Source organism: Oreochromis aureus, linkage group 4, assembly GCF_013358895.1.
Source record: "Oreochromis aureus strain Israel breed Guangdong linkage group 4, ZZ_aureus, whole genome shotgun sequence".
NCBI lineage: Eukaryota > Metazoa > Chordata > Actinopteri > Cichliformes > Cichlidae > Oreochromis > Oreochromis aureus.
Window position 1 is genome coordinate 8,477,145 of NC_052945.1, and position 27,524 is coordinate 8,504,668.

Sequence of the window (27,524 nt, forward strand, 5' to 3'; positions counted from 1 at the left end):
GGGGATGTGAAAGACTGACAATGCTGTGATCATTTTCTAATCCATTCCCATTCTTACTTACCCCCCCGCCCACCCCCCACCCCTACCCCCACCTCATCCATCTAAATTGCCAAATCCATCCCCACAATCCCACACCACACCCGAGATCCCAAGACACAAACTCCCTGCTGGTCTGCTTGACTATCCATCCATTCAACCCTCTCACTTCTCTTCCTTCTTGGGTTCTTCCTTCTTCTCCTCTTCCTTCTTCTCCTCCTTCTTGGGCTCCTCCTTCTTCTTGTCATCCTTCTTCTCCTCCTTCTTGGCATCGTCCTTCTTCTTGTCATCCTTCTTCTTATCCTCTTTCTTCTTATCCTCTTTCTTATCCTCCTTCTTAGTCTCCTCCTTCTTCTCTTCCTCGGGCATCGGCTCTGTAGTGAGGATCACTTTGCCAATGTTGTTCCTTTCCTGCATCTTTCTCATGGCATCGCCCACCTGGAGGAGAGAGGGAGAAGCTGATTATTTAAGGCAAGATGAAAGAGCAAATAGCGAAAGGAGCAAAGGGAAGCTTTTAAAGAGTTCTCTTTGAGACAGAAGAAGCTAGTATCATCCCTCCGAAAACAATATGTGTTTCTTTACATTATCTGCCTCCAATTTCCCTTCTTGACACCATAGCCTGGAAACAAATATTGCAAGCTTGCTCTTCAAATATCACTTTAATATGCAGTATATGAGAAATTATATTTGTTTAGATGAGACTTTAATAATCTTTGAGGGGAAATTAGATTGTTGTAGCAGTACACAGCAAATAAGAAGTGGTAACAGGATAACGGAGCAAATGGAGGGAATAATGAACACTTCAAACATACATTATTTAATATTAGTGTGCCTTAAGTATAAAAATAGTGAAATGTTTTAATGATAAGCCAACTAAAATCAAAATCACTTTTTGCATCATTTTATCAAATTCACCCAGTCTACCAAATAAAAAATAACCCTCCCCCCTCCACAGTATTAAGATGTTCTAATCACTACGCGTTAACAAGGAAGTAACAGATTTCCTCATGAAGACGGAGTGTAATGCTGGTTTTTGAACCTGTGTTCAGTTTTGTAAGTTTAAAAATGTAACTTCTGCAAAACCAATTTGTTTTCTTGAGTTCATATTGCATTTACCTTTCGTGCCCACAACGAATTGAGTCAGTAAACCAACAGACAGTGAGGAAACTCATTACATACACAAAGCGAGCTATGTCAGCTTTTAGTTTTTGTGCATGTTCCACTTGATGTACCAGTAACTATCATCATATGATACAAAATCAAGGAAAATCGATGGTCTTTGTGATGCTTTAACAGTTTGAGATTAAAAGATTCACAGGTAATTTGTCACCGTTATTAACATGTACTTCAAAATTCATCCACTGTGTTATAGTCCTTCCGTGAATATGCAGAATCTGTATTCATGGGCACTTGAGCCATTCGGTTTTCCATTTTTTGTCTGAAGTTGAAACAATATGGACATTTTGAGTAGGCTTTGATTACATGGAAGTAAGTAGTCTGTGTTTAAAGCAAAAGAGGGAATACTTTGCTGAAATGCAAACTTAAAGCCACTGGCTTTTGACTGATGACAACTTAGGTATTGCTTTTTAAAATTTAATCTACATTTATAAACATTCATTAGCTTCATAATAACTGATGGCTCTACTACAGCTCAGCTTGGAAATATAGTGCAAGGAAACTTTCCACTAAAAATACATTTTGCAGTAAAACTTTCAAAGTATTGTGTAATTCAGATTGCTGAAGCTTTAAGCCTAAACTTAAGAACTGATTTTCTTTCCTAAGACCAAGGATTGAGGATTTTATGCTCCATCACTTCAAGTAAAATTGCTTTTAAGAAGAGATTTCTTTGCTGGCTAGAATGAACAGGATTATAGTGACCAAAACATGTGGTACTGTAGAATTTGGCATCTCATTCTTATTGTAAGATAGGCCTGGAAAAATGTTACACCATCCTATCGAGGTGCTTATTGGGTTAAAATGATTAGAAAAAAGAAGAAGTATGAAGTGGCGAATCTGATATTTATGAGATTTTCTTCCCAAAAACTAAACATTTCACGTTGAGGACAGATGAGATTACAACCCCCAGGCTCCCTCCTCATATTGATGGATGGGCGATGTTGGTCCTACTGCTCCTTCATCATAATGATGAGTGGAGAATCCCAGCCAGACCGGCCCCACCCTCCTCTTGACCACTGGGCTCTGTCCACTGTCTGTTCCCGTCTCCATCACATCTCCCTCCCTCCTTCCTGCAATCCCGCTATTTGCGCGAGGCAGGCAGACCACCTAACGACCAATGCCACGGCAACAGAGCCATCTCCTAGCAACGTAAAGCCTGGCTGAAACGTGGCCCTGACGACTCAGACACATGGGAAAGGGAGAGGAGGAGGCGGAGGGAGCAACTGGTATCCCACAAATGAAGAACAGGCAATGAAAGAAAGGGAGGGGCGAGTCCAGGAATTATAAGAATCATCTTAGATGTGAATGAAAGTCACAGACTGCCTCCTTTTAACGACTCCACCGACTTCACTCTCCAAGATCTGCCAGCCTCTCTCGCTCCCAGGCATCTTGATAAGGGTGTGCTATTTGTGGCTACTTACATGACCATTATCTTCTTGGAAATCGGTGCAGACGTAGATAATGAATCCTGAGGAACTACAGGAAGGGAAGGAACAGTCTAATTTACAAAAAACATGGTCCTAGCATGTTCATTGATTACTGGAGGAAAAACAAAGAGTGACAGTGGGGGGATGGGATGTGATGAATGGGGTCAAGATGTGGCATTTCAACCGAGGTCATAAAAATCGATCAACTATCTGTCACGGTCTGCTGTGTCATTAGTTTTTCCAGGTCTCTTTTTTTTCAGTTAACTCCTCTTATTTGTAAGTTACAGTTGTGTATGTGTCCATTTTATTTTGTGCCTTTATTATTTTTTCCAATATTTTTATGGTTTGCTTTGCCTTTTTCCCCTCACCTGTTGATTGCCATCCTGTTCTACTTTTTGTACTTTTAGTCCTGTTTTACTTAGTCTTTGTAACTTTTCCCTCCCCATTTCTGTCCGCGACTCCCCTTTTTTTCTCCTCCTGTTAGGAATTTTTTTTTTTTTTATCCAATAAGACAAAGTTTTCTCAGTTCAATTATTTATTTATTTTTTGCTGCAAAATGAGACTGTGAAGCACATAAGTGTTGCACATAACTGTGCAACACCTCCAAGCTCTGGACAATTTTAACTTGTATGACTGAGCCATTAGTTTGCTGAGCTGATTCAATGTAAATTTACTGGGGTTACATGATTACAGGATGGTGGCACATGAGATGAGCCCTCTTGTTCATCGTTTTCCCAGAGTATTTTTATTTATCTAATAAAATAAATGGACTCCCCGTATCTCCACGTAATTGCCACATAAAATATCAGGATACTAAGCTGTATCGATTTCTTTGCCCCAAACCTTAACTTTAGTGGTCTTCTTCCTCCATCTGTAAATTAATTAACTTAATTATATACTCTGCAATGCATCTTCTGCCTTGGTGCCTGCATTTGAAAAGTACACTAAAACATAACCCTATTACCCCAGCTTTTACTTCTACAAGTAGAAGTGTGACTGGCTATGGTTACATCTTCTGACTGAAGATTTCGGGTCAGCTGTTTACATGGAATGTGATTTAATATGGTCTGAGTTTTACATGCACGGATGCACATACACTAAACTGGGACAGTGTAACATGCATAAGAGTAATAAACAGAGTCATTTTCACTCAAACTGCAGCCCTGAATTTTTACAGGCATTACCCAAGAAAGAACATTGGACAGTTGGATTGGGCATTAATCGGTATTTGACCTGCCAGCTCCCTGGTCCTGTGATATTCCACTGTGTCATTGTAAGACAGCATAGCCAAAAGTAGAGTAAATGTACAGCAAGCGAGTGGTTGTCAAGTTTCCTGCAGGCATATTACCAGAAGCAGGAAGGTGTCCGAAGCAGACCATAATCTGCTGCATGCCGAGTACGAGTAATGATCCAACTGGTTTGTCCCAGCATTAAGTTCTTGTGAAAGTTCTTATCCCTTTGATGGGTGTTGGAGCAGCTCTCTGATCTGAAGCAGTTTCCATTATTATCGTCTTTAAAATCAAAACTCCACGTAGAGCCAATTCAGCTCAAACCACCATTTTTTCAAAAGTGTAAAAAGTGTTTACCACCTTTGTTAAAAAAATAAAATAAAAAAAAAGGAGTCATTTATGTGGTATAATTTTTTCTAATTCTGATCAGTTTCTGAAAAGGTCCCACCCTATGCATCCATTTTAAATTTCAGTCAGTTTCAGCTCTTTCATATTTCTTTGTATGGAGCTTTTAAACCTTTCAGAATCATTAGGCTCCATGTAAATCTAACCCATGTTTGCAGACATCGTCCAAAAACTTGCTCCAAGCCAGACAGAGATTATACCTTCTCTTCTGTGTATTTCCACTCTCCTTCCATGTCTCTTTCTCATACATCAGGGCCCCTCCCTAAGACAGAGGCACACGCTGACTAAAGGATGTCACCATAGCAACAAGAGAGAAAGAGCAAAAAAGATACACTGTGAGGAGGGAGAAGGAGAGAATACAGCGAGACAGAGAGAGACAGAGAGGGAGTCAATAACCTAAAGACAGAGAAAAAGAATCTGATAGAAAGAGCAGACAGATGGAGAGGCAGAGAAAGAGCGTCAGATGGCGGAGAAAGGCAGCGGGTGTTTCTCTCCGGTCCCAGTCACACAGCCAAAATACTGACCAGCTCTGACTTTGACAACAGAAGATGTCAGCCTCTGACTCTCTCTCTCTCCGTCTATCTGTGTTTTTCACACCATCTCTATTCATATCTGTTAGCAGCATTAATTTTGTCAGCAACAATCTGAGTCTGTCTGTCTGACTGAGACAGAGCGCTTCTTCTGCACAAACTTTGGCTGTTGAATGGGAGGCTTATTGAATCAGGGCCACACCCAGCTTCTGCAGATCCTACCACCAAATGCATGAACAGACGCAGGCCCACCTGGCATTCACATCCATTTTAAGAAAGAGGGGGGGTTGTAAATGTGAGTCAATAAGCATGTAATAGAGGTGTAAATGCACCCGTGTTGTGATAAATCATCTGGTCTTACAAAAAAAAAAAAAAAAAGATAGACATAAAGGACATGAAACTGGAAACTGTTTAGTGTCAAATTTAGCTAAAAAGGAAAACTACTGCATAGGTCTTGTAAAATACAGAAAATTTTCTACTCATAATGTACGTTTTGAAAAAAATTAGATGAATTTCTGCTAAATTGTAAAAATTAGCGGAAATTCATCTAAAATATAATTTAGATTAACAAATGAACTAAATAAATACAAGCCATTACATTTATACTAAATTAATGTAATGTCAAAAATTCTAAGGCTACACTGTAATAGTCCCTGCAATGACCTATTCTAATCAACTATACTGACCAATCTTAGCAAAATTTCAAAAAACAAACAAACAAACAAAAAAACAACGATATAATCTCATAGTATTTAACCCATCATAGCCTCTACTTATAAATTTATTTTATGTGAGAATAAAGAACGTAATCCACCCAGACATAATCCACATGAGACTAATAGTAATTACTGACATAAATAGGCAAGCACAGAGACACAAACCTGCTCAAGATGCCAAGTAGAGTCAATGCGGGGTTTAATTTTGCCCTCCTTGTAGAAATCCAGAATGGTATTCATTGCCTCGGTGATGAGCTCTGTCTCCCCATCTAGGTAGCCAAGGTGGAAGCCACACACCGACTTGTTTCCCTGGATCAGGCTGAGCGTGTGGATGGAGAACTGGTGGTACCAGTTCTTTGCCACAGCAAGCAGGTTCTTCTTTTGTCCTGCCAGCATGTTAGCCGCTCCTGGCAGAAAAAGTAAGAGCTTAAATCGCTTATCACTGGAATAAAAAGCTTAAGAAAGACTTAACTAGAAACTAACTTAGAGTGGGCCAGCTACACACCTGCAGTCAAAGGTTTTGTGACTACCTTGAAATGATGAAACACAGACTACTCAAAACTATGTGTGTTGGCTCCTACCATTGAACTGTTATTGAGGCTGGCAAATTTATGTCTATAGATATTAAGATATATCATATGCAGAGTTATAAATAGATGGGGAAGGAACTAGGAACCTTTATACTGTACTCTTTTGTTAGACCACACCCATTTTCAAACTACACCTCAGTTTTGATCTCAACTACTCATCCTCAGTGGTGAGGATTAATATTCATTTTTCCACAGACAGAAACATGCACGCATGCCTGCCAAAATATTCTAAATCTTCTTTGTGGTAGTAATAATACAGTAAGTTTCTCCAGGACAAAATTTTGCCATGAGATTCAATTATGACATTACCCAGTCCCCCACCAACTTTCTTAGTTTTTCTCATTTGCAACAGCTTTACCCACTTTATTCTCACCTGATAACCTATTTTCGTCTTAGTGGTGAAATACCCACTCTATTAATGTATTAAAAAATGAGCAGAAATTTGGACGACAGATAATTTTTTCAAGTAATTTACACAAAAAGATGACAAATGTTTCTTTTTAACTGGTCCTTTAATGTTGAAATTTGCCGTTTTGGCTGTTTTGGCACTGTAAATTGAATATTTCTGTCAAGCATCAAGTGCTGCACCTTGTTAGATTGAGTTTGTTGTTTCCCTTCTGTCTCCCCTCAGTCCTCAAACTCTCACCTACACCTTCCACCCTAAAAAAAAAAACTCTTTAGCACTTCAGCTGTCACTGTCAACACATCCCTATTCCCCCTCATCCTGCGTTCATGTAGCCTATGGATTCACTGTGTGTGCTTCTCTCAAGGGAAACAGGGGACACAAAGCATGCTCTGACAGAAAGAGGGACCCAGTCTGCTACATTCAGACACATTCCAGGTTTCTTGCGCATAAAACACTCATTGTTCGGCTATGCATACTTCTGATAAGCTGGAAAAGAAGCTGAGGGACCAGGATGGTGGGGTGGAGCTGGAGGGTTTTGTGGGGGTGACATGGATGAATGGGCGAGGGTGGAGGGCACCATGCTGGGTAGTAGGTTTCTGAGCAACATGCAAAGGGAGCACCCTGTTCTCCATGGATGCCGACCCCACCCACTGTATGTATACTGGTTCGACTTTGGCATCTCAACACAGCTAGTGTCAAGGGCTTCCCACGAATGATACGCAGCATGCTGATGACATGGGCCTCTATTCTGCCCACCACTCTACTAGTCTGCTACAAATTAAAGGTTTGACATCATCGGTCTTATATTGGGTATATTGTCTTTTGTTGATGTGCTTTATTTCAAGCTGTAGAGTTGTAGTTAAAAAAAATGATGTAGTAATTTGAAGCTTTAGCATTTCCTACTAATGCTAAATGACACTATAATAAGGTCACCAACAATTATAATTGCCAACATACTGGTTTAGACCTTAAGTTTTAGAAAAAAAAAAAAAAAAAAAAAAAAAGGTGGCCACTTAATCGTATAGTTAAAAAATTACAGGCCAAATTATTGACCTGTTCTTCCAAAGCAATGTTGTGGATGGTTGTCTCATGAAAATTACCAACTGACTCTCAAGCATTGGCCTTGTTTTTCTACTTACCATAGGTAATAAGTTTGCCCATAGGCTTCAGCAGGTTGTAGGCCTTATGGGTATCTGATCCTCCAAGAGGGTCCAGTATTATGTCCAGCCCTGGGGCAGAAGAGAGAAGAAAGGGACAGTCATCACTGGTGTGAATTCAGAGAGAACAGCCTGCCAAGTCTCCTCAGCAGCCACCTCTGCATGGCAGAGTTCACTGGGAGTAGCAAGTGTGGCCAAGTTGCACCATGTTTACACAAAGACGAGCCCATATATTCCAAGAGACGTAAGGAGAAGAGTCGAGTAAGGGCCTGCTTGTTTGATGTTCTTTCATTCTTGCCACTGATCAGACCAGAGGGATAAAATGACTTTCTGTTGCTGTCCATTCCTTGGAGGATAGAATAATAACCTACCCTCTGAACAGATGGTAAAGGATGGCAATCTAACTATGAAGGTTTCTTTGTGGCTTATTAATGGTGAACTATATAAGCTCAGGCCTAATGATGCTCCTTTCCGCCAGAGGGGACTCCTCAAATTGGGCTACCCCTCCTTGCTCTATTAAACCCCGCTTTTATTGATTGTGGGAGGCTCACAGCAGGACTCCGCCTTGACCACAGCACCCATAAATTGACAGGCAGCCAAAGACACAGAGGGAAAGGTAGAGAGCAGGACTGCACATTGATTCAGGCTTCTAATTAGATACATTGTGTCCAAAGTGTCAGTTCTTGCTATCTGTCTCTGTAATGCCTGTCTGTCTTACTCTATGTTACAAAGAACAGAGACGGCCTGAAGAGGGGACTATGAAATGAGCCACCAGCATAATAACAGTCTCCATCCTGCTAGGATCACAGCAGTAGTTGGAAGGAGAAACAGGAACTGAACATTGTTTCATTTTACTGAAAAGCTGAATTCTTTTGTGCTCATCTTGGCGAGTCCATCTACATAAAACTGTTTGGATACATTGTTGGTGGCAGTGAGAATCCAAACAGTCACTGTTTAGTGAAATGAGTTTGCTGGGTAGGGAAAATGACTCCCTGCATGCTATCCGTCTAGTGCACATTGCAGGCAGCTCTGTTGAGAAAGACAATGTGGTTGAAAATGTATCATCTCAGTGTTTGTAGTCACACAGTATTGGTTCTTGCCAGGGGAAAATATCAATCTGAACTATTTGAAATATGAAACAGTCTCAATATGAATTTAGGCAGCTCTAACAGTGCAGATGGCTAATTTTCTTACCTTTTGGACTGATCTTGCGGACTTCCTCCACATAGTCCTTGGTGCGATAGTCAATGGCATGCGTAACTCCACCCTGGGTGATGGTCTCATGTTTACTGGCTGAAGCAGTGCCAAACACAGTCACGTCCTTCACCGTCTTGCACAGCTGAGTAGCTGCAATCCCCACACCACCTGAAGGAAGACAAGAGTTAATTTGATATGTGAAATCATGAACTGCAAAAAAACACGATTTGTAATGAATTCTAGTGCAAACTCTATTTGGCATGGATTTATACCCAACGTAATCTTTCAAGGCGACACCCTGAACAAAACATACCTCAACACAAGCATCTAGGAATTTCCATTCTACACATACTTTTGGCAGGTAAATGTGATTTTAATTATTAATTCTCCCAAACAAGCAAGTCAATATCAGTGTGAATGTGTTTTGCTCAGGGGTATGTAAGGAGCGCATTAAACACAATCACATTAACCCAACTGGCCTGGGGTGAATAGACACCCACACACATCCAAGTCTGGAGAAAGTAGCCACTGTAGCTCAAATGACATCTAATTTCTGGTTCTCTTATTTGAAACAACCAGCCAAAAATTCCATACTCAAAAAAAAAAAAAAAAAAAAAGTAGCTCAAGTCTTTCTTTTTTTTCCCCCATTTGGAAAATGACAGTTGGATAACACTGCATTACAAATAACATAGTTCCTTATGATCATGTCAGCTGCAAACAAAAAGGGCTCCACTGTCCAAGACTTTAAGGACAGATTGGATGTTTTGGATGTCTGTGTTTTTGTCTGCTGTATTCGAAAGTGTGTACATAGTTGTGGCAAAAGCCTCTGCCAGTGTTTGCAAAGGCAGCCAGCGCAAGAAGTAATAGGTTACTGATAAGCAGTGGGTTGTTTGAAATAGGGCCTGACTTGAGGACTTGAACTGAAAGGCATCCATAAAGGTCATTCATGCCTGACCAAGTAAAGAGTACATCTTATCTGAATCAGAGAGTAAAGCAAAACATGTATTTAAAATAACATAAACTTTTAATTGCATAGTTGGGCTGCCTGCCTGCTAGAAAGGTTTGGAGTAGATGAATAATTTGCATGTTTACATAGACACCTACACTTAAATATTTACTTGACTATGCAAGATCAAGAGCAAGATCATCTTAAAGACAGGAAGACAGGAAGACAGAGACATGCGTGAGAAGGCCAGTTCACATTTGATTGCCCTTGTGCAAAAGATTAGACTTGCGGAATTGATTGTTGTCAATAAGTTATTATCTTTACATACAATGATAAAACGTGCAGTAGCAAAGTGTTTTTGAGCATGCTGTGAGATGTGTTGTTTTCTATGCTTTTGGTAATGTTGGAATTTTTGTTTCTTTTGTGATGCACAGAGCAAATATTGTGCATCAGATGACACTGATGCACCTCTGGTCCCTTCATATAAACGTAAAAATTATTCTGAGCCAGTGAACCAGTCTTTTCAGAGCAACGTCTCAGCAGTTCCTCTCTGCGGATGCACTATTGCATAAAAACAGCAATAAATAAATAAATAAATAAATAAACTGAACCAAGATCTAATGATAGGATTAGGCCCCATTCTCTTACCAGCATGAAAAATAAAATGGTTTGTTTTTACTCCCGTGTTAAAAATAAATGAAAGTTTTGTAACAAAAATGGTTTATAGAGGAGAAAGAACCAGAAAATAAAAGCCTAATTTTTTAAAATTCAACTGCTTCACAAGCCTTATTTTCAATGTGACGACAAGAAATTCTTTTTATTTTGTGACTTTAATTTGACAGCCTTAGACCAGGAGAGGTGAATCAATCACTCTGCATTGCTGTTAACAAGCCTACTGACACCAGCATTATTGGAGGGTATGAAAATCGAAGCTTTTGCTGCTGGACATGAAACAAAAATGAAAGTGAACAATAAACTGGCTTTTTGATATACTGTCATCAAAGTCATTCAAGGAGCGTCTTTTAAAGAAAAAAAAGGTAGTTACAGCGAACGGCATATTTAAATTCACAATAATTCCTTTAGTCAGTTCAAAAGACTTAAAACAAACACTGCATGGCTCACAGCAATGATTCTGATCTCATTTTCTGTTAGATTTGAATCTTTCACAGGGTTCAAAAAGGGTCACAAAACTTGTAAAGACAAATCCAAATCATTTTAATTTGACTCCTTCACAAACCTTCATTTCAGTGTAAAGAAAGAAATGTATTCTGTGTTGTTTTGCTGATGTAAGAGCCTGAGTCCAGGAGAGATGAATCAACCGCTCTTCGTTACTATAATCACACCTGCTGACACCGAGGGTACAACTGATGAGAAAACAAAATCAAGGCTGTTGCTGTTGGATGCGAGTGCCGTCACGGCTGCGTTATAACAGCACCGTCTCTCCTTGTCCTCAGTGAGAAACCAAGTTTGCGTTGCCAAGGAAACCTCGGCCAAATTGCCGACAATGACTGAGCAGAGGGAGCCATTTTGTTTCAATGACTGCTCTTGCTTTGGGCAAGTTTGTCATTAGTTCATACCGGCTCATACCTTATGTTATAATTAATATGTGATAACAAACAGTTCATCACAAAGCTGCATGCATGTTTTCACACATTCAAACAGCGCAAACATGCCTGCGTGACTTGAGTTTTTGCACTAGTGCACACGTGATAGTTTGTGTGAGGTAGAGGGGAAAGCAGACAAAGTGAGAAATGGTTGAATATGCATTGTCTGTCATGTGGGAGGTTTAAGAGCTGTTTTTAGTCAATGGCTTTGTCACATAGTAGCAACCCACAAGTGTTAAAAAGTGTCTAACATGATGATGCATCCATTTTCCCTGCATACTTGCAGCCATGCACTCACATTAATGTTTAACCAATGCTACTGTCGTAAACATAGTAATTTCCCCTTCTGTTGCAGTATTACATAGTGAGGGAAAAAATGTAACAATAAGTGTCTGTTCTAATCTTATTGTATACCCATATTTTGATAATGAGAGACGAAAAAATTAGTTCATACTGGCTGGTTTTCAGTCAAAGAAACATTGTGGCCAATGAGGAGAACGGTACCTGTTTCTGAATCCCATGAGAACAAACTCCTGATCCTCCATCACAAGACTCCTGAGCTGTGCCAAGAACCCCTTACTGCACCCCATCTCGATTTGCAAATACACACACACACAGACACACACATCGATACATGCACAGATCACAAAGGAGAGAGGAGCGGGCCATAGCTTTGAACGGCTCTTAAAGGCTGCTGGTATCTGCTAATCTTCACAAATATGCCAAGATTAAAATATTAACCTCTTATTAACCTAGTGCTTTTCCTTGTGTTCCTGAATTATAAGTCCTCCCTTTATATCTATTTCTTTTAACCATAATAATGTCTCTTGGGAGGAGCAGAGTGTGAATTCATGTTAATTTAGAACCAGCCACAAACACTTATCCATTTGCTCAGGGAAGCAAAAAGTAGCTTAACTACATTTTTGTTGCTAATTACATTTCTTCTCCTGAAGATTCAATTGAATTGTTTACACTCTACGATTAGGAAATGTCAAAAAGCATCCACCTATCTGTTGTGTTCTTCCTTCTCGCCCTCTCGCTCTCTCCCTCTCCGGGGAAGCTGGATACACAGTGGGGTTTTTGTCTTTCCCTGAATCCGTACATTCTAACATTCTGGCACAAATTGCACTTGGCTTCCACAATATGAGTTAGGAGTGAAGAGGAATTTTCCCCAAAACACAGTGGAATCCAAACTGACACTGAGGCCACTATTATTGCTCCACACCCGGAGTTCACCAGCAGGGGAGGGTGGGGACATGAGAAATATTTTTCAGATTTATAAAAATAAATAAAATGTCCGCGTCGAGCGTCAGTCAACTTTAAAGCCATATCCTTCTCAGCGTTTTGTGTTACTTGCCCAAGTGAAGATGATCTTACACGTCACGGTGTTACTCAATTGTATGAGTCAGTCTGTGATTTCAGGTGTTAGTATGGGGACGGATGGAGGCCGTACGGTTACTGTCAACACCAGAAGATGACTAGTCCCTGGTCCTCGTTTCTTTTTCTGGGATTTCTTCACAGAAGGACTCATGTCCTCCTTAACCTATCATTAGTGGCTAACAAAGAATGAAATACAGGCATCTCTTGTTACCCAGACTCACCATGGCAGGGTTACAATCTCAACAAGTTGAACCAAATAAACTTATTGAGATTCTTGCTGTTCTTTTCAGCTCTATAACGGACTTCAGATACGAATCCTGTAATGACAAAAGGAGCTGTGGCTGGCTGTTGTTAATGTGTACTTTTGAGGTATTATACTACATTATGCAACCTCTGTGTTTTTCTGGAATGACTGTTCTAGTGTGTGTACATGCACTGTGGACTTGAAGAGCAGTTTAATGTGCTCTCTCTAATGTTGAAATTCTGTGTTTCATACAGGAAATCCACTTTTAGTTACTGTGAGTGACAAAAAAACCCCCAAAAACATCCCTTGCACATATGTGATGGTGGCCCCTGTAATTTCCTGAGTAATGATTCTCACATAGCACTAACATAAAAACAGTCACAGCACAGACTGAATAATAATATGCATGTAAAGGTATTGACATAACCTTCTTTTCTTGTCGCAAAATGAAACACAAGCTGGTGCGCACTTATTCTGTTTTGCCGCACAGATACAGATACAATCACACAAACAGGTGTCCTGAAAAAGGTTTCACATACACCTGTGACTGTATGTGGTGGTTGGGATGAGGGTAGATGGGGTCATTTGTCAACGGCTACAGCAATGAGAGCACGAACAAGCAATGTGATTGGCGGGTAAGGTTGGAGGTTGCCCTGGTTTCTCTTTCCTATCTGTGCAGCTGATCTGCCTGCCGGCAATGCCAGGCCCAGGGAACGCAGAGACGGTTCAACCACGCAGCCCAGATTCCCGCTTAGTGGTCAGAGTGAATTAGCATTTGCTAAACTAGGGTACGACCTCCTGTGCACACAGACTGGAAAGAAGAGAAAGGGAAATCGTTTATAAAGACAGACTTTTATAATCACTCCAAGGAGCAACAAATCTATGAGAGCCAGAGATGTAAGTACGCATGAGCTAATGCTTAAACAGCAAGGGACTTTGTTAGCTGGTAAATAATTAATCTGAACAATAATCTGTGAGGGAGTCCTGGGAGGAAAAACAAAATTACACTGAAATAAGAATCTGTCTTGGAATCATCCAACCTCCCAAAAAAACAAACATATTTTGCCAGTCCCATCTGCAGTCAACTGTGCACTGGTGGCTTACACATATGCCTTAGGCATTGCCTGAAGGTTTGACAGCAGTCATGAAGATCTATACCAGGATATGGTTCTCATTTACCAAACCCGAGAGATCCAGCCACCTGTTTCACTCACTAAGCATTCAGAGATCACTGACAGTACACTTGCAATACTGAGGTGCATATAGACCCCCCCCCCCCCCCCAAAAAAGGAAAAGTCGTAATTATTTCAGATACTCAAGTTCCCCAAGTCCTTTCAATGTGCTATGTAGAGAACTGTCCGACAGCTGCTTCTAAAGCAGGACAAGTATGAAAGCAATTAAAAATAACATACCTTCACATTAGTTGTTTGCAGAGGCATGAGGAATTCAAGGGTAAAAAAATGGTCTAAGAAACTTTCAGTTGTTTCATTATTGCTTTCACAATTCACACGGAGCAATGGAGATTAAAAGAATGCTTTCAAGCTGAAATTTACATGAGTAGAAATTACTTCCAGGACCATCAGCTCTACAGATTACCGTTAACAAGGATTTAACTCCTCAGCTGTGACTGCTGTCCCCCATCACAGTCAAGACTGTATTTCACCAACATGCAGCAGCTGGAAGCCTCTCACTTCAGCTCTTGCCAGCTAATCCTCTGTGTAACCCTGGCGTAAGGCTATCCTATACACTCCAGGAAGATGCAGCTGCAGCAGCCACCATAATTGGTCGCTGAGAAAAATAAAATCCAAAACACGAACCTCAAACTTTATGAGACGAGATAATTGATAACATATGATGGAGACCAAAGCACCTTACAGTGCTATTAGTGTGCAGAGTATTTTTTTTAAGCAGTGAAAGATTGAGCTGGAAATCCAGGCATTCATGGGGGACATGGCTGAAGCACAGAAGCAAGATCCTCCCCTACAGCACCACCTAACTCTTATTATGCATTCCACATCTCCAACACAATGCGTGACACCTAATGCTGGACCGCAGTCAGTCATAAATAAAACAGAGGTAGACGTCATATTTGGAAGCAGTGGAGCCCCATATGTATGCAGGAATGTGTAGTGTGGGTGTGGTGGGGGGGCGACGACTGGCCAGGGTTCATAAACATTAGGGCCAGTTCAGGGAGAGGTCAGAGGAAAGGCAGTTGGCTGGGTACAGTGAAAAACCCACGAGATACATCCTAATGCCGCTAAACTTCGTCCCCACCCAAGCCCTCTGGGGAAAACAAAAGGGGAAACGTGCATACGTTCCCCGATGACGAAGACTAGAGCACGGATATGGAGAGGTCAAGCAGAGGGAGCAGAGGGAGCAGAGGTTACGGAGTGGCGGAGGGGGGGGTGGGGGGGGGAGGAGGACAACGGAGGATGCAGATGTGAAACGCAGTGGAGTAGAGAGGCACGATGGGAGGAAATACAAAAAGCCATTGTTTGGAGAGAAAGGACAGGAGCGGACCCACGAGAGAAGCAGCTGAGGACTATTCACTAGAGTTTACTTACATGCACATAAAGGCCTGACTGACAGACAGAAACACCAGGCAGGCATTCCTATCTGGTCACCTGATCCTGATGGGTTAAGGTCACCATACATTTGAGGAAATGTTGCTCTTCATGCTGATGTGACATTACCCGAAAACATGGAGACACAAAAGCATCCATCCCTGAAGACGCTCACAACAGAGTTCAGCAGGTTATTCCCATGAACATCTGTCACTGCTTTCCATTAGCAAGAGTGTTAAAAATTTATCACCACCATTAATGCAGCTTTTCTCAAACTGAGGTTGAAAATGACCTGGGAAAAATTGGAGTAAAACTAATGAATACATTTTTTTTATAGGGAAAATAGAGTCCAAAATATAATAAAATAAGTGAAAGCCTTCATTCCACTGAAATACTTGTTGAATCCTTTTTTATTTCTACAGAATGATAAAACCTTTTGGTGTGTATGGTGTGAACTTTTTTCCAGTGAGACCTGGCAAAATTTTTTTAGGAGCCACTGATTTGAAGCAACCAGCTGCGAAAGGTTATGTTATTATTTCTGACATTAACCTTTACTTCAGTTTCATATGATCTTAAAATCTTGAAATTTGGCAGCATGGTGGCACGGTGGTTAGCACAGCAAGAAGGTCCTGAGTTCAGTTCCACCATCATCCTGGGGTCTTTCTGTGTGGAGTTAGCATGTTCTCCCCATGTTCACGTGGGTTCTCTCTGGTTACTCCAGCTTCCTCCCACAGTCCAAAGACATGCAATTAGTGGGGATAAGTTAATTGGAAACTCTAAATTGCCCATAGATGTGAATGTGAGTGCAAATGGTTGTCTTTCTCTGAGTGTCAGCCCTGCGACAGACTGGGGACCTGTCCAGGGTGTGCCCTGCCTCTCGTCCCAAGATAGCTGGGATAGGCTCCAGCCCCCCCGTGACCCTGAAAAGGATAAGCGGCTGAGAATGGATGGATTCTGTGAAATTTCACATGTACAGTTTAACAATTAGACTGACCCTCATGTCATTATAATAAACATATAGTGATTTAGAATAGTATAAAAAATTCCTCCATCCAAAAGTATACAAACTTACCGACCAGTATTTCTTCAGCTTATTCATCAAGTCTTAAAATAAAGTTGAACAATTACAAGTTAACCATTTAAGAGCCAGATTATTTCTTGAAAGGAACCAATACTTTTTAAAAAATGACCTAATTTTCTCTATATTGTAAATCCATTCTAGAAGAGGAGATCTCTCTTCTGTTGGTCTTCCAGGATTCTGCTACTTGTCCCCTGACCTAAAGATTTTTTTTGCATTTTATTCTTCTTATCCAAACTATGATATACATCAATGTTAGTAACCTTTATTAAAGAAAAACTCCAAAATCTGTCAAAAATGATATGATTAGATGTTCATTATTAGGAATTATTGTTTAACTAAAAGTTTTAGGACCTTCAGGGACGCTTTAAATATAATTTAATTCATCATTTTCCAAAGCAATTAAATTAGTGGATTAGATTCTTATAAGAAAAAAAGAAAAAACAGTCAGAGGATGAACCCTCAAGGATTTACTAGAAAGACATGAAGGTGAAGAATGAAGAAAATTACTCAAACAGAGAGTCTATGTGGTAAAAAGCTGTCGATCTTGGCCTTCAATAAAAAGAAAAAATAACCAGTTTATATGGTAGTTACCACTGTACTTTTTCACTGGGGTTGAAAAACCAGTCACTGCCTGTGCTACTCCTGGGTTATGTGGCCCAGTTAATCTCATCTTAAAGCTCACTATATTATCTTTGCTCAGCATAAACAAATGTTGCAAGAATGTGGTGTTGTGCAGACATGTCTTACACACAAGATCACTGTCGTTTGTTTGGGTGCACTTCCACATGCGCCCAGCAATTGCAAAATTTTGAGACAGTCTAATGAGTCTAATGTAAATCCCTTTGCCTATTTATGCTAGTCAAATGGGTGAAGCTGTGAGAAAGGTTTAGCTGTAACTCACTATTGTGTCATAACTTCATAGGATAAAAGATGCTTGTAACTTGGAAGATCAAGTAATTGACTCTTGCAGATCAAGTAATTATACCTGTGGAAATAGATGATAACAAACAGCAACACTAACAAATGATGTTAAAAAAGATAAATCTTCTCAAAGTTACTACAAATAATAAGAGTGCCTTGCTGAGTATGAACAATATGGAAAGTCCAACTAAGAGTCATAACCCCTGCCCCCTCCATGTCAAAATGAAACCAGAGATATTTGAGTTGTGATGTGCTCAGAACTCAATCATGTGATGTGCTTAATCATGGACTGCAAAAAGGGGTCATAGGTAAACATAGCTTCAGTGTTAGCCAAAAAGGGGAAGAATCGCCTCAGATCACTTTACTATAAAGCTAAAAGCAATGCCTGTGTTAGCAGTTAAGTTGTTTATTATCTAAAAATAAAGTGTTAATTGTTTTGTCTATAAACATGTTAGAAAGTACTGAAAATTTCCCATGATCACCAAATCACTTTCTTTTTCTGTCAGAAATTATAGAAATTTCATTTACAATAACATGAATGACATAAAAGCAACAAGTCTTTACATACGAATTAAACTTTCACTTAGTAAATGGCTTTAGACTAATATGTACTGGCACTGGTTTATGAAATATTTTTTTGGTTGGTTATTTTTTTTTTTAACTTTTCATACCGCTGTTTATTTTTTATATATTTATTAAAAATAGTTCATAAAGCTTGTCTCTCGTACTCTGGGCCAGAAATTTCAGCTTCTGCAACACTTACATACAGCAAATTGTTCAGTTTCATTGCTGTCTGAGTGGAAGAGCACAGTGGTGCAGTAGTTTGCACGGTTACCTCACATCAAGAAGGTCCTGTGTTTGAATCCATAAGCCTGCTGGCTTGTGGCCTTTTGCATGGAGTTTGTGCGTTCTCCCTGTGTCTGCGCGAGTTTTCTTGGTTACTCCGGTTTCCATCGGCGGTCCAAAGACAAGCATGTTAGGTCTCAGTTTGAAATAACCAGTTGCATTGGAATGGTGGAATACATTTTGTAAGGAACATAAGCACCCCTGGCTTCAATCTCCTTCATGTTATTGAAAAACAGACTTGAAAGAACGGCACAGATAGGCCTGTAGACAGTCACAGCCTTACCCCACCCCCTCTCTCTTTGACCCTGTCACAGCAGATACCTTTGATCACACTAATCAGAGAACATCAGGAACAATTTTGACAGACTCAGGGTGGGACCCACACACACACACACACACAGGCCGATGATGATGGGTGATGATGTTGCACGCAGGATGCACGCAGCTGTCACGCTCTAACACCTTATTCAGAAAAGGCACTACTAATATACACACTGCTAGCTTTTAGAGTGGTGCTAAAGGATGTACAGTATTTGCAATGATTATTTACACATGCAAGGAATGACAGAGCGCTGGCAAGACTGTTCAGCAAATGTTTTTGTCATAGCCTCAGTAATGTGCTTTTACAATCCTGATGTCCGGACAGCTGGTGAGCCAAGATTGGCAGCCTGCCCTGAGAAACCAGAGATGCCGCATCAACCAAACCAGCAGGGAAATGTGTCTTACACCACACCACACAGCATTCCTCTCATCGACAACACACTCTGCACAGGAACCCTTGGGCTATACAGTTTTTGTATTCACAGGGATGAAGTGCATCAACTAGATGATATGATTAATGCAAACATTTGGGATTCCTCTGTAGACCACCAGTTCCACAACTATGAGCATGTTAGCTGTCATTCATCTCGGGGCATATCGCAGTTTAGCTTACAAATTCATTCTTTTTTCAGTGTTAATGTCAAGGGATGCATTCACCTGGCAGTCAGCATCCCAAAAGTTTCAGGTTTCTTAGCAATCCTCACCCACAAACTGCTCCCAAGGCTGAGGGATCCCTTTCTTGCTCCCGCTACACAATTAAAGTGGGAATAAGACAAAAAGTGAGAAATGTGCAGTGGTAGACGGCAGAAAAGGCGAAGGGAGAATGAGAGAGCGTCTTATTTTGGCTAATGTTCTTCAATTCTCTCCAGCTGGCCTGATTGTGTAAACAGAGCAGAATGAAATGCTCTCAAGCTTTGTGGATCACACCCCAAAACAGGTGCTTTTACTCCCTCAATCCCCATCTCTCTCCCTCCCACCCACTTGCTCTGAACGTTGACCGTTTACACTCCAGGTGGCAGGTGCTCTTGTATTAGTGGAGTCCTAGAGAGAGTAAAACACTGAGCCATATCTCATACAGATGAAGTCTGGGACCTTTTCCATTGGCTATAATTCATAAAGAAAAAAAAAATGCATAAACAGGGCACGCAGAGAAGGAGAAAGTCAAGAAGTGAAAACGCCAAAGGGTGTTTTCTTTAGTCTGTAATACCAGCTTTGTATCTTTGATTTGTGTTCTTCTGATGAACTGTAAAATGGTCTCTTTAACTCTATTAAAGAGGTTGATATAAACACAGTTCAGTACACAATCACAGAGATGGTGCAAACTAAGATGAAACTGACGAATAGCTGTAGGATTACATTTATTTACATATGACCTTTTCGGAATGCAGGCAATTATTCAAAGCTGCAAGCACAGTGGTTTGAAGTAACAAGCCCTTTTATCAATGTATCTCAACCTATGCCTGGCAGAAAACAAGGAGTCTGTGTGTTCCACATGTGCATAAAAAATTCTCTATATTTTTGAAAACTGGTTTCTGCTTAGTTTTTACCTGCAGCCGCATGGACGAGGACATTCTGGTTGGGTCGCAGGTTGCCAAAGTCAAACAGCATCATGTAGGCGGTGATGTAGTTGACAGGCAGGGCTGCTGCCTCCTCAAAACTCATCCCCTCTGGGATTAGGAAGGTGTGGTTTGCTGGCACCACTGCTACCTCCTGCCACAGCCCAAAGCGGTTCAGCACCATAACCTTATCACCAACCTGAAACAAAGAGCACAGCAAGACATGGGTGGAAAGAAATTGTAAATTCAGTTCTTGTAACCCAGGGGCCAGAGCTTGTTAGGGGGTAAATGAATAGTGATAATAGATGGTTTGATTACATTACATGCACGTATTACGTTAGTTAACTCTAACACGTGAACAATTTATGTTCTGAACGAATCTGCATTAAAAATAATTAGGGATTATGGATGCAGAGAAAACAAGTGAGTGAATTAGCATCATGGACAATACTTTAAACAGCAAACTAAAGGTATAGATGAATGGAATGAAGGCTAAAATGAATGGATACATCACTGAAATGGTTACAAGTTTTCCAGTGCAACTTGCAGCTCTACAAATGACTGGAACATGCAGAATTAAAATAAGAGCCCATTTAAAATTCATTTAATTGAACACATTTGCATTATTGATGAGGTGGTGTCGATGAGGGGATTTTTGAGTTCATCCCTCCTGACAGAAAAGATTGACACCAAAGTCCTAAAGCACTGGAAAATCAGTGAGATATCCGTTTCCCACTAAAACATATCAGAATCCCGTGGACCACCTTGCAATGATGTACCTCTCCTTTCTGTCTCTGGGTCAATATTGTATCCACTGCACAATGACAACATTACAGTAATGTATGTATAACAGATTTTTAAAACAGCTTTCTTAAATAAGGTCTAAATTCTGCAATACTTTAACCGACTGAGTTCTTGAGATGAACCCGTTTCACTGCTGAAGGCGCTGGTCTGTTCATCTCCTGCTATCTTTATCTCATAGTCCTTGTGCAGTGTGAATGATGCAATCCATGGAACAGAAATAGTTAGACTAAGGTTTATTTTTATTTTATAGCAGCACACACGCAAACATGCAGCCACCTCGGTCACCAAACTCAAACACTTTTAAAGTGTGGAAGCAAAGAAGGAAAGCGATAAACTAGAGCAGAATAAGAAGAGTAGAACTGCGCCGAGTTTATAAAGGAAGAAAAACAGTGATGCAGTTAAAAAAAAGAAGAAAAAACATTTGAAGTGGTTAACTGCTTGCACGAAAAGATTTTGTTAGCTTTAAAAGCCAACATGCATCGTATTAAAACATGAGAAAGAATTAAAGTATTAAACCCGATCAGGAAATAACACTCAAGAAGGGGAAAAAAACAAAACAATCATTACATCATAAGTGCCCTCTTGGCTCTTAATATGAGAAAACATGTGAGAAGCATTTAATAATTTTGCCAGTGTACTGGTTTAGAACAACTATGGTCCCAGGTGCAATGTGTGTTTCATATCCCAATCACCATCTTGTCCTTTCACTGCTCTCAGACTATCCTTATCAAAGCAGGATTCTCCAATTCGCAAAAGTCTCTTTCCACAAGAATTAGCCGTGATATTAACCCCCTCCCCCAGCGGGCTAACTAACCAATCAGGAGAACTCAGTCAAGGAACACAGGAAACAGAGACAACTGTAGCATTATAAATCTCTTCCTGTTTTCTTCCTCCCCCCTATCCACAGCTCCTGACATAGCTCTCCCTCCCACCTCGTTTCCACTCTCCCCACTTTTTCTCTTCCCTTCTTTCTCTTTCACTTCCTGTCTCCTTTTCCTCTTACAACTATAGAATGTCTTCCTTCCCCTTCTCCAGTCCCGCATCTCATCCTGTCTGTGTCTCTGACTTCTTTGACATCCCCTCTTTCATCACCAGTTCTTCATCCTCTGCCGTCTCTTTCTGTCTTAACCATCCTTTTTCTTCTTTCCCTTGTGAGGAGTGTCCCGTATCACCTCTTCCTCATCAGTGAGACAGGACAATGGGGCCCATCTTCTCCCCTGGCTTCTCTCCACCCATCACAGTCCCTGCCAGATTCTTCCCCATGGCTGAGCATAAGACAAGCTCTCGCCTCCTGGGAACAAACCCTCTCCACCCGGGCTTCTCTAATGGTCTGGAGGGAGCCATGCGCCTCGCTGTCTATCCATTCCAATTAGAGAGATCTCCCTCTCTCTCTCTTTTCATACCCTCATCTTTCTGTCTAAAGGCTGAGTCATTTGGTATATTTCAGAGTATACTATCACTTTTTTTTTTTTACCACGGGCTACTTCCCTTGGCTTGCTGACAGCTCTCTCACATTTCCATCTCCTTGTCTTTTCTTACCGCTGGGATCTTCAAATTCATCAACCTCTGTGATTTAATTGGGGGTACAGTGTGGTACAAATCGATACGCGGGGGAGTTCAGGCGTTTGCAGGAAACAAACATGACTCACAAATGCATTTGCAGCCATTCTTCCATGCCCATGTAAAGCATGTGAGTTACTGTCAGTCACACAGAAGCTGCGTAGGAACATTCAAGGCCAAATAAATCAGCCTTGTGACACTTCTGTTACAACATCTTCACAGTGTGACAAACGCATAGCCTCTTCTTGCACTTCCTTTCTCGGCCTTCATGCTGCATCAGATGTAGTTAGGGTGAGGAGTGCGGGCACCCTGAACAAAGACATTGTATATGAATGGACTTAATCAGATGGTGATTCAATTTTGGGGTATGCAAGCCTCCAAGTCAGCTGCTTTGTGGCTTGGAGCTTTGATGATCTAGGCAAAAAATGATCAAGTTTAAAAAAAAAGAAAGGTGGAACAAAGTCAGGTTCAGGCGAAAGATAAAGGCTAAACATAACACCCACACAGCTCTTGTGACTCCTGTGAATAAAATTAAAGCATACATATTTCTGCTGCATCAGTAGGCGTTAGTTTTAACATGGAGTTTGTATGGTGTTAAGGCCACACCCAGCTCCCATCCAGCAAACTACGTGATGGTCTACAAGCTGTTTTTTGCTTTTTGCACTCACTTGATGCATCTCTGGTTATGCAAATAAAGCCAACAAAGCGCTTCTATATTTTATCTATCATCTTTTTCCCCCCAGCTGAATTAATAAAGTCTAGTTGTTCACCTTTAGAAATTTCCAGAAGAGAAAGGAAAGCACGCGTCACAAACTCAAGAAGAAAATAGAGAAAGCTGTTCTTTAGAAAGCCAGCAACTGTTACAAGGCCAGAATAAGTGAAGGCAGCACGACAGAGCAAGTCGCCGATAGCCCAGCGGTCAAAGAAAGAATTAAGAGATTATATGAAAGGGAAAAAAAAGCTATAGATAAAGGCAGGGGAGGATTGATGGAGGAAATACCAGACTGACAATGTGGGCCAGGGAGGTAATTGAGAACATATGGGCGAGATCCTCACCGAGGGAGAACATTTTTAAAGCTGGCCTGATGCAAAAAAAAAAAAAAAAAAGAAAAAAAAAAAAAAAAAAAAGAAAACTGCTGATGTTTAGTGTCACGGGAGCTTCGGGGTGATTCATGATTTTTCTGATCTTACTCAGTGTTTTACTTTTCCCCACATTTGCCTGCTAGGGTTATTTCGGGTGACTTAACTCCTGTAATACTTCAGTCAACTTATAGTTCTTTGAAGGGAAAAAGTTACTGATAGACAATGGAGGAGAAAAAAAAAATTCAATAAAAGGAGGTCAGAGAGAGGAAAAAACAGCGTGCGGTACTGTTTGATCCATTTACTGATTTGAGTTTCAAAACAAATATTGTTTAATCTTTGAACATAATCTAAAAATGTTTAATAGCCTTTATCTATACTTCAACAATTTTAGTAGACTACAATAAAGAACTGAGAGCTCTAAACTATAACTTTACAGTTTATTACTTTAATGAATAATTACATCCTCACTGCATATCCTTACTTAAGTTTCTTATAACAGGACATCAGTGTTCTTGCAATTCCCCTACTTCTTGCACCACATGTGTATGTGAGTACTGTCTTCTTCAGCATTTTAACAAACTTCCTGAAGATGAATCCTGACCAGATGTCATTAATTGCTATGGGCGTCTTAGTCAGGGTGGCCCATAGCTAGGTAAACCGTAACACTCTCCTTGGCCAGACAAACACCAAAAACCCATTCACACACCCGCAACAGAGTCTAAATACAAAACCACCTGTTTAAACACCACAACACTTTTAAAGTCCTGCTTTGAAGTGAGAAATTTAGAATCCCACGAGTCTTTGCACTCGCCAAAGGGGGGAGAAAGTGTAGAAGCATTAAAAAGACTCACAAACACTACTGTACACAGTTTTCTGTATTTTTAAAGCAGTTCTCATGCATTTTTAGAAATTAACCTAAAGCATTGCATATCTAATATCATATATCAATGTTTTGGAAATATGAAATTAAATGGATTGCACTCTACTTAACCACTGTTTATTTTACTTCATTTAATTAAGAAGCAATATACGTTCATTATTCCCTTTATGTACTAGATATGGGAAGAAAACACTCAGACACTCCCACTACTGAATGCCTTTGTGTGCATGTCTGAGAGAGATACAGGGCAGACAAATAATGCAGTAGTGGGTGATGAGCCTCCCAAAAATTCTGTGCCATCAGGGGTCAGCACATTCCATGTGAGTCAGCTGCCAAAAGATCGCAGTGATCTCTATCCATTAGGAAGATTGTCTCCTAATTCTATAAGCTAAAGGCCGCAAGGGGATGCACGAGTGTGTCGATAAGCTGTGTGTTTCTATGTGTGCTTTGTGACCTTTGAATCAAATCAACATCCCTGACAATGTGGAAAGAAGCAATAAAGTATTCTCGAAACACAGGGGTCTTCGCTTTCTATGATGTCTGGCTGCTGTAAGTTCACCCATCACCAATCATTTAATTAACCCTATTACTGTTATCCTGCAATAGATTAGCCATCCATCTAGGGATCCACACCTTACAGACATATGTGCCACTCCCTGTCAGATGGACTGATTCTACACTTGCATCACATGGTGTTATCCACAGATATTAACTGGACGATGTGAGAAAATCTGGTACTAGTACAACAAGCAGCGTGAGTCATCATTGGCCGCTTTGTAACGTTTGGGTTCTTTTTTTGTAGTTTAACAACCTTTAAAAGGCGTTACCGTGGTGATGCCATGCTGCTAGGAGACAAGACATAGATTCATATGGCTCATCGTGCAATTTAAGACAGACACCAATAACCCTGCTGCCATCAACGCATAGTTCTTTGTGGATGACCATCAAGGTGGAAGGGGCTTCAATATTCTGTTTAATTTACTTAATTGTCTGAAAGCGCACTGGTTTGAACTTTTGATCTTGAAATCCTGGGTTAAAGAGAACCCTGAGCACAGGGCATATGATTCGCTATCTGTTGGAACATAGTGCGACTGATTCAGTTTCTCACACCATGCTGTCTGTTGCGTCGCGCCTCGCCCTTTCCATTCGTGTGTGCGCCATCGTCGCTCCCGGTAACAAAAGGCGTCGGTGACTTCGGTCTCCGCCACCGGTGTCAAGTCATAATATTTACCGTGACAGCGTTCCATATTCTCCAAAATAAAATGCCTATTAATTAGCCTAACATTTTGCAAGTAGAGCCATGTTTGTATCCCATTAGCCACTCTTTTAAATTATTTTCCATCAAAAGTGGTCGTTTTCTTACAGCTAATTGCTCCCTTCTTTTTCTTAACAAAATATGATAGGCTAATAAACACGCGAACGCGTTAGTAGCTTTATTTCTGAAGGCAGAACACACTCATTTCCGGTCTTGTCCACGGTGTCTCCAGCTAACTTGACGCAACACGCCACACCATGGCGCACATCAAAGCGCAGCATAGCGTAGGTGCAGCAAGGATGGAAGGCATCCCACAGATTACATGTGTTTATATAGATTTAGACTTTCAACATGAATGTTTGGTGTGAACAGAGAATGCTTCTCAATCTCAGCAACTAGTTTGCACTTGAAGTTGCTCAATCTAAGTGCGCACTGGTAGCGCAATTCGAAAACCGGGGAGACAAGAGGGGCGACGCCTCTGTTGGCCGCATTGTGCTCAACTTGCCTCATTAACACACTTTTGGCTTCTTCTACAGAGATGAAAAATCAACATGAGCACACTGACATGCTTTATTGCTTTTCACGTTAAGACAACAAGTGCCGTCTGCTTTCTACGCAGAAGTGAATGAATGGATGTGAAACCACATTAGCTCAATATTAAACCAAAAGGTCGATTTATATTATCACCGTATTTTGTATGAATTGCCCTGCAATCGACTGATGACGTTAAATTAATTTAATCGTGGAAATGGAAACCCGACCGCCACTTTTTTCCAGAGAAGCGAGAAAAGCCTGACACGCCCATGCCCAGATGTAACAGTTCAGCCCCAAACTGAATGAAATACACATCACCAAAACATTAAAACAAACTCAGCAAGTTTTTTTTTTTTTTTTTTAAATATATGACACAGTAAAAGAAAGAAAAGGCAACGGCTCTTTTGTGCTTACTTTTCTGTCTGTTACTTCCTCCCCTACAGCCTCCACCACCCCGGAGCACTCCATTCCCGGGGTAACCGGCGGGGACGGCAGCCGGTCGTACAGCCCCTGTCTGGCCATCAAGTCGGCGAAGTTCAGCCCGCATGCCTTGACCCGAACCAGGACCTCACCAGCCTTGAGTGTCGGCTTGCCTTTCTTCACCTGCAGCTTGACTTTATCATACCCTCCGTAGCCGGTGAGCACCAGAGCGCGGTAGGTGAAGGTCTCCTCTTCGGGGACCTTCTCGGTGGTCGCCGCCGGGGTGGCCGCTGCCTCTGCGGCGGCGGCGGGTGGGGACTCCGTCTTGGGTGGCTCGGTTTTGGGCTCCTCGGTAGGTTTGGTTTCCTGTTTTTGGTCCACGGCGTTTTGCTGCTGAGCAGGTGCGTCTTCTCCAGACATTGTGCAGACAGTGATGAGCCTAGAAAATCACTTGGAGGCTTTTTTGACTTCTTGTGCTTTTGTTGCCGTGGACGGGCTTGCTGCTTTCAGTCAGATGCTTGACTTGCAAGTAAAAGAAAATGTGAGGGACAGAGCTCCTTTTTCAGCAGTCTTGCATGGAGACGCGACCCGTGCAAAGTGGGCTGATCAGTGGCCAGTGGTTGTCAACGCCGCGCTCTGACAGAGAGTGTGAGTGG

At 41.1% G+C, this 27,524-nt stretch overlaps 1 protein-coding gene across 1 annotated transcript; it reads right to left on the minus strand.

The window, feature by feature from the left end:
* Nucleotides 1-27,524, minus strand: vat1 (vesicle amine transport 1). The gene is made up of 6 exons (XM_031753479.2): nucleotides 26,863-27,524; nucleotides 20,324-20,531; nucleotides 8,867-9,037; nucleotides 7,655-7,744; nucleotides 5,685-5,926; nucleotides 1-474 (listed from the first exon to the last, which is right to left on the minus strand). The coding sequence occupies exons 1-6, from the start codon at nucleotides 27,286-27,288 to the stop codon at nucleotides 202-204; spliced, it is 1,410 nt and encodes a 469-aa protein (XP_031609339.1). The 5' UTR covers nucleotides 27,289-27,524; the 3' UTR covers nucleotides 1-201.

What these genes read in the sequence shown, in the direction of transcription:
- vat1 (XM_031753479.2), bottom strand. Translation starts at nt 27,288, where the DNA reads ATGTCTGGAGAAGACGCACCTGCTCAGCAGCAAAACGCCGTGGACCAA. An exon ending in AGGAAGTAACAGACAGAAAA is followed by an intron (nt 20,532 to 26,862) that starts GTAAGCACAAAA and finishes TCTTTGTTTCAG; the next exon opens with GTTGGTGATAAGGTTATGGT. An exon ending in CCGCAAGATCAGTCCAAAAG is followed by an intron (nt 7,745 to 8,866) that starts GTAAGAAAATTA and finishes CTTCTGCCCCAG; the next exon opens with GGCTGGACATAATACTGGAC.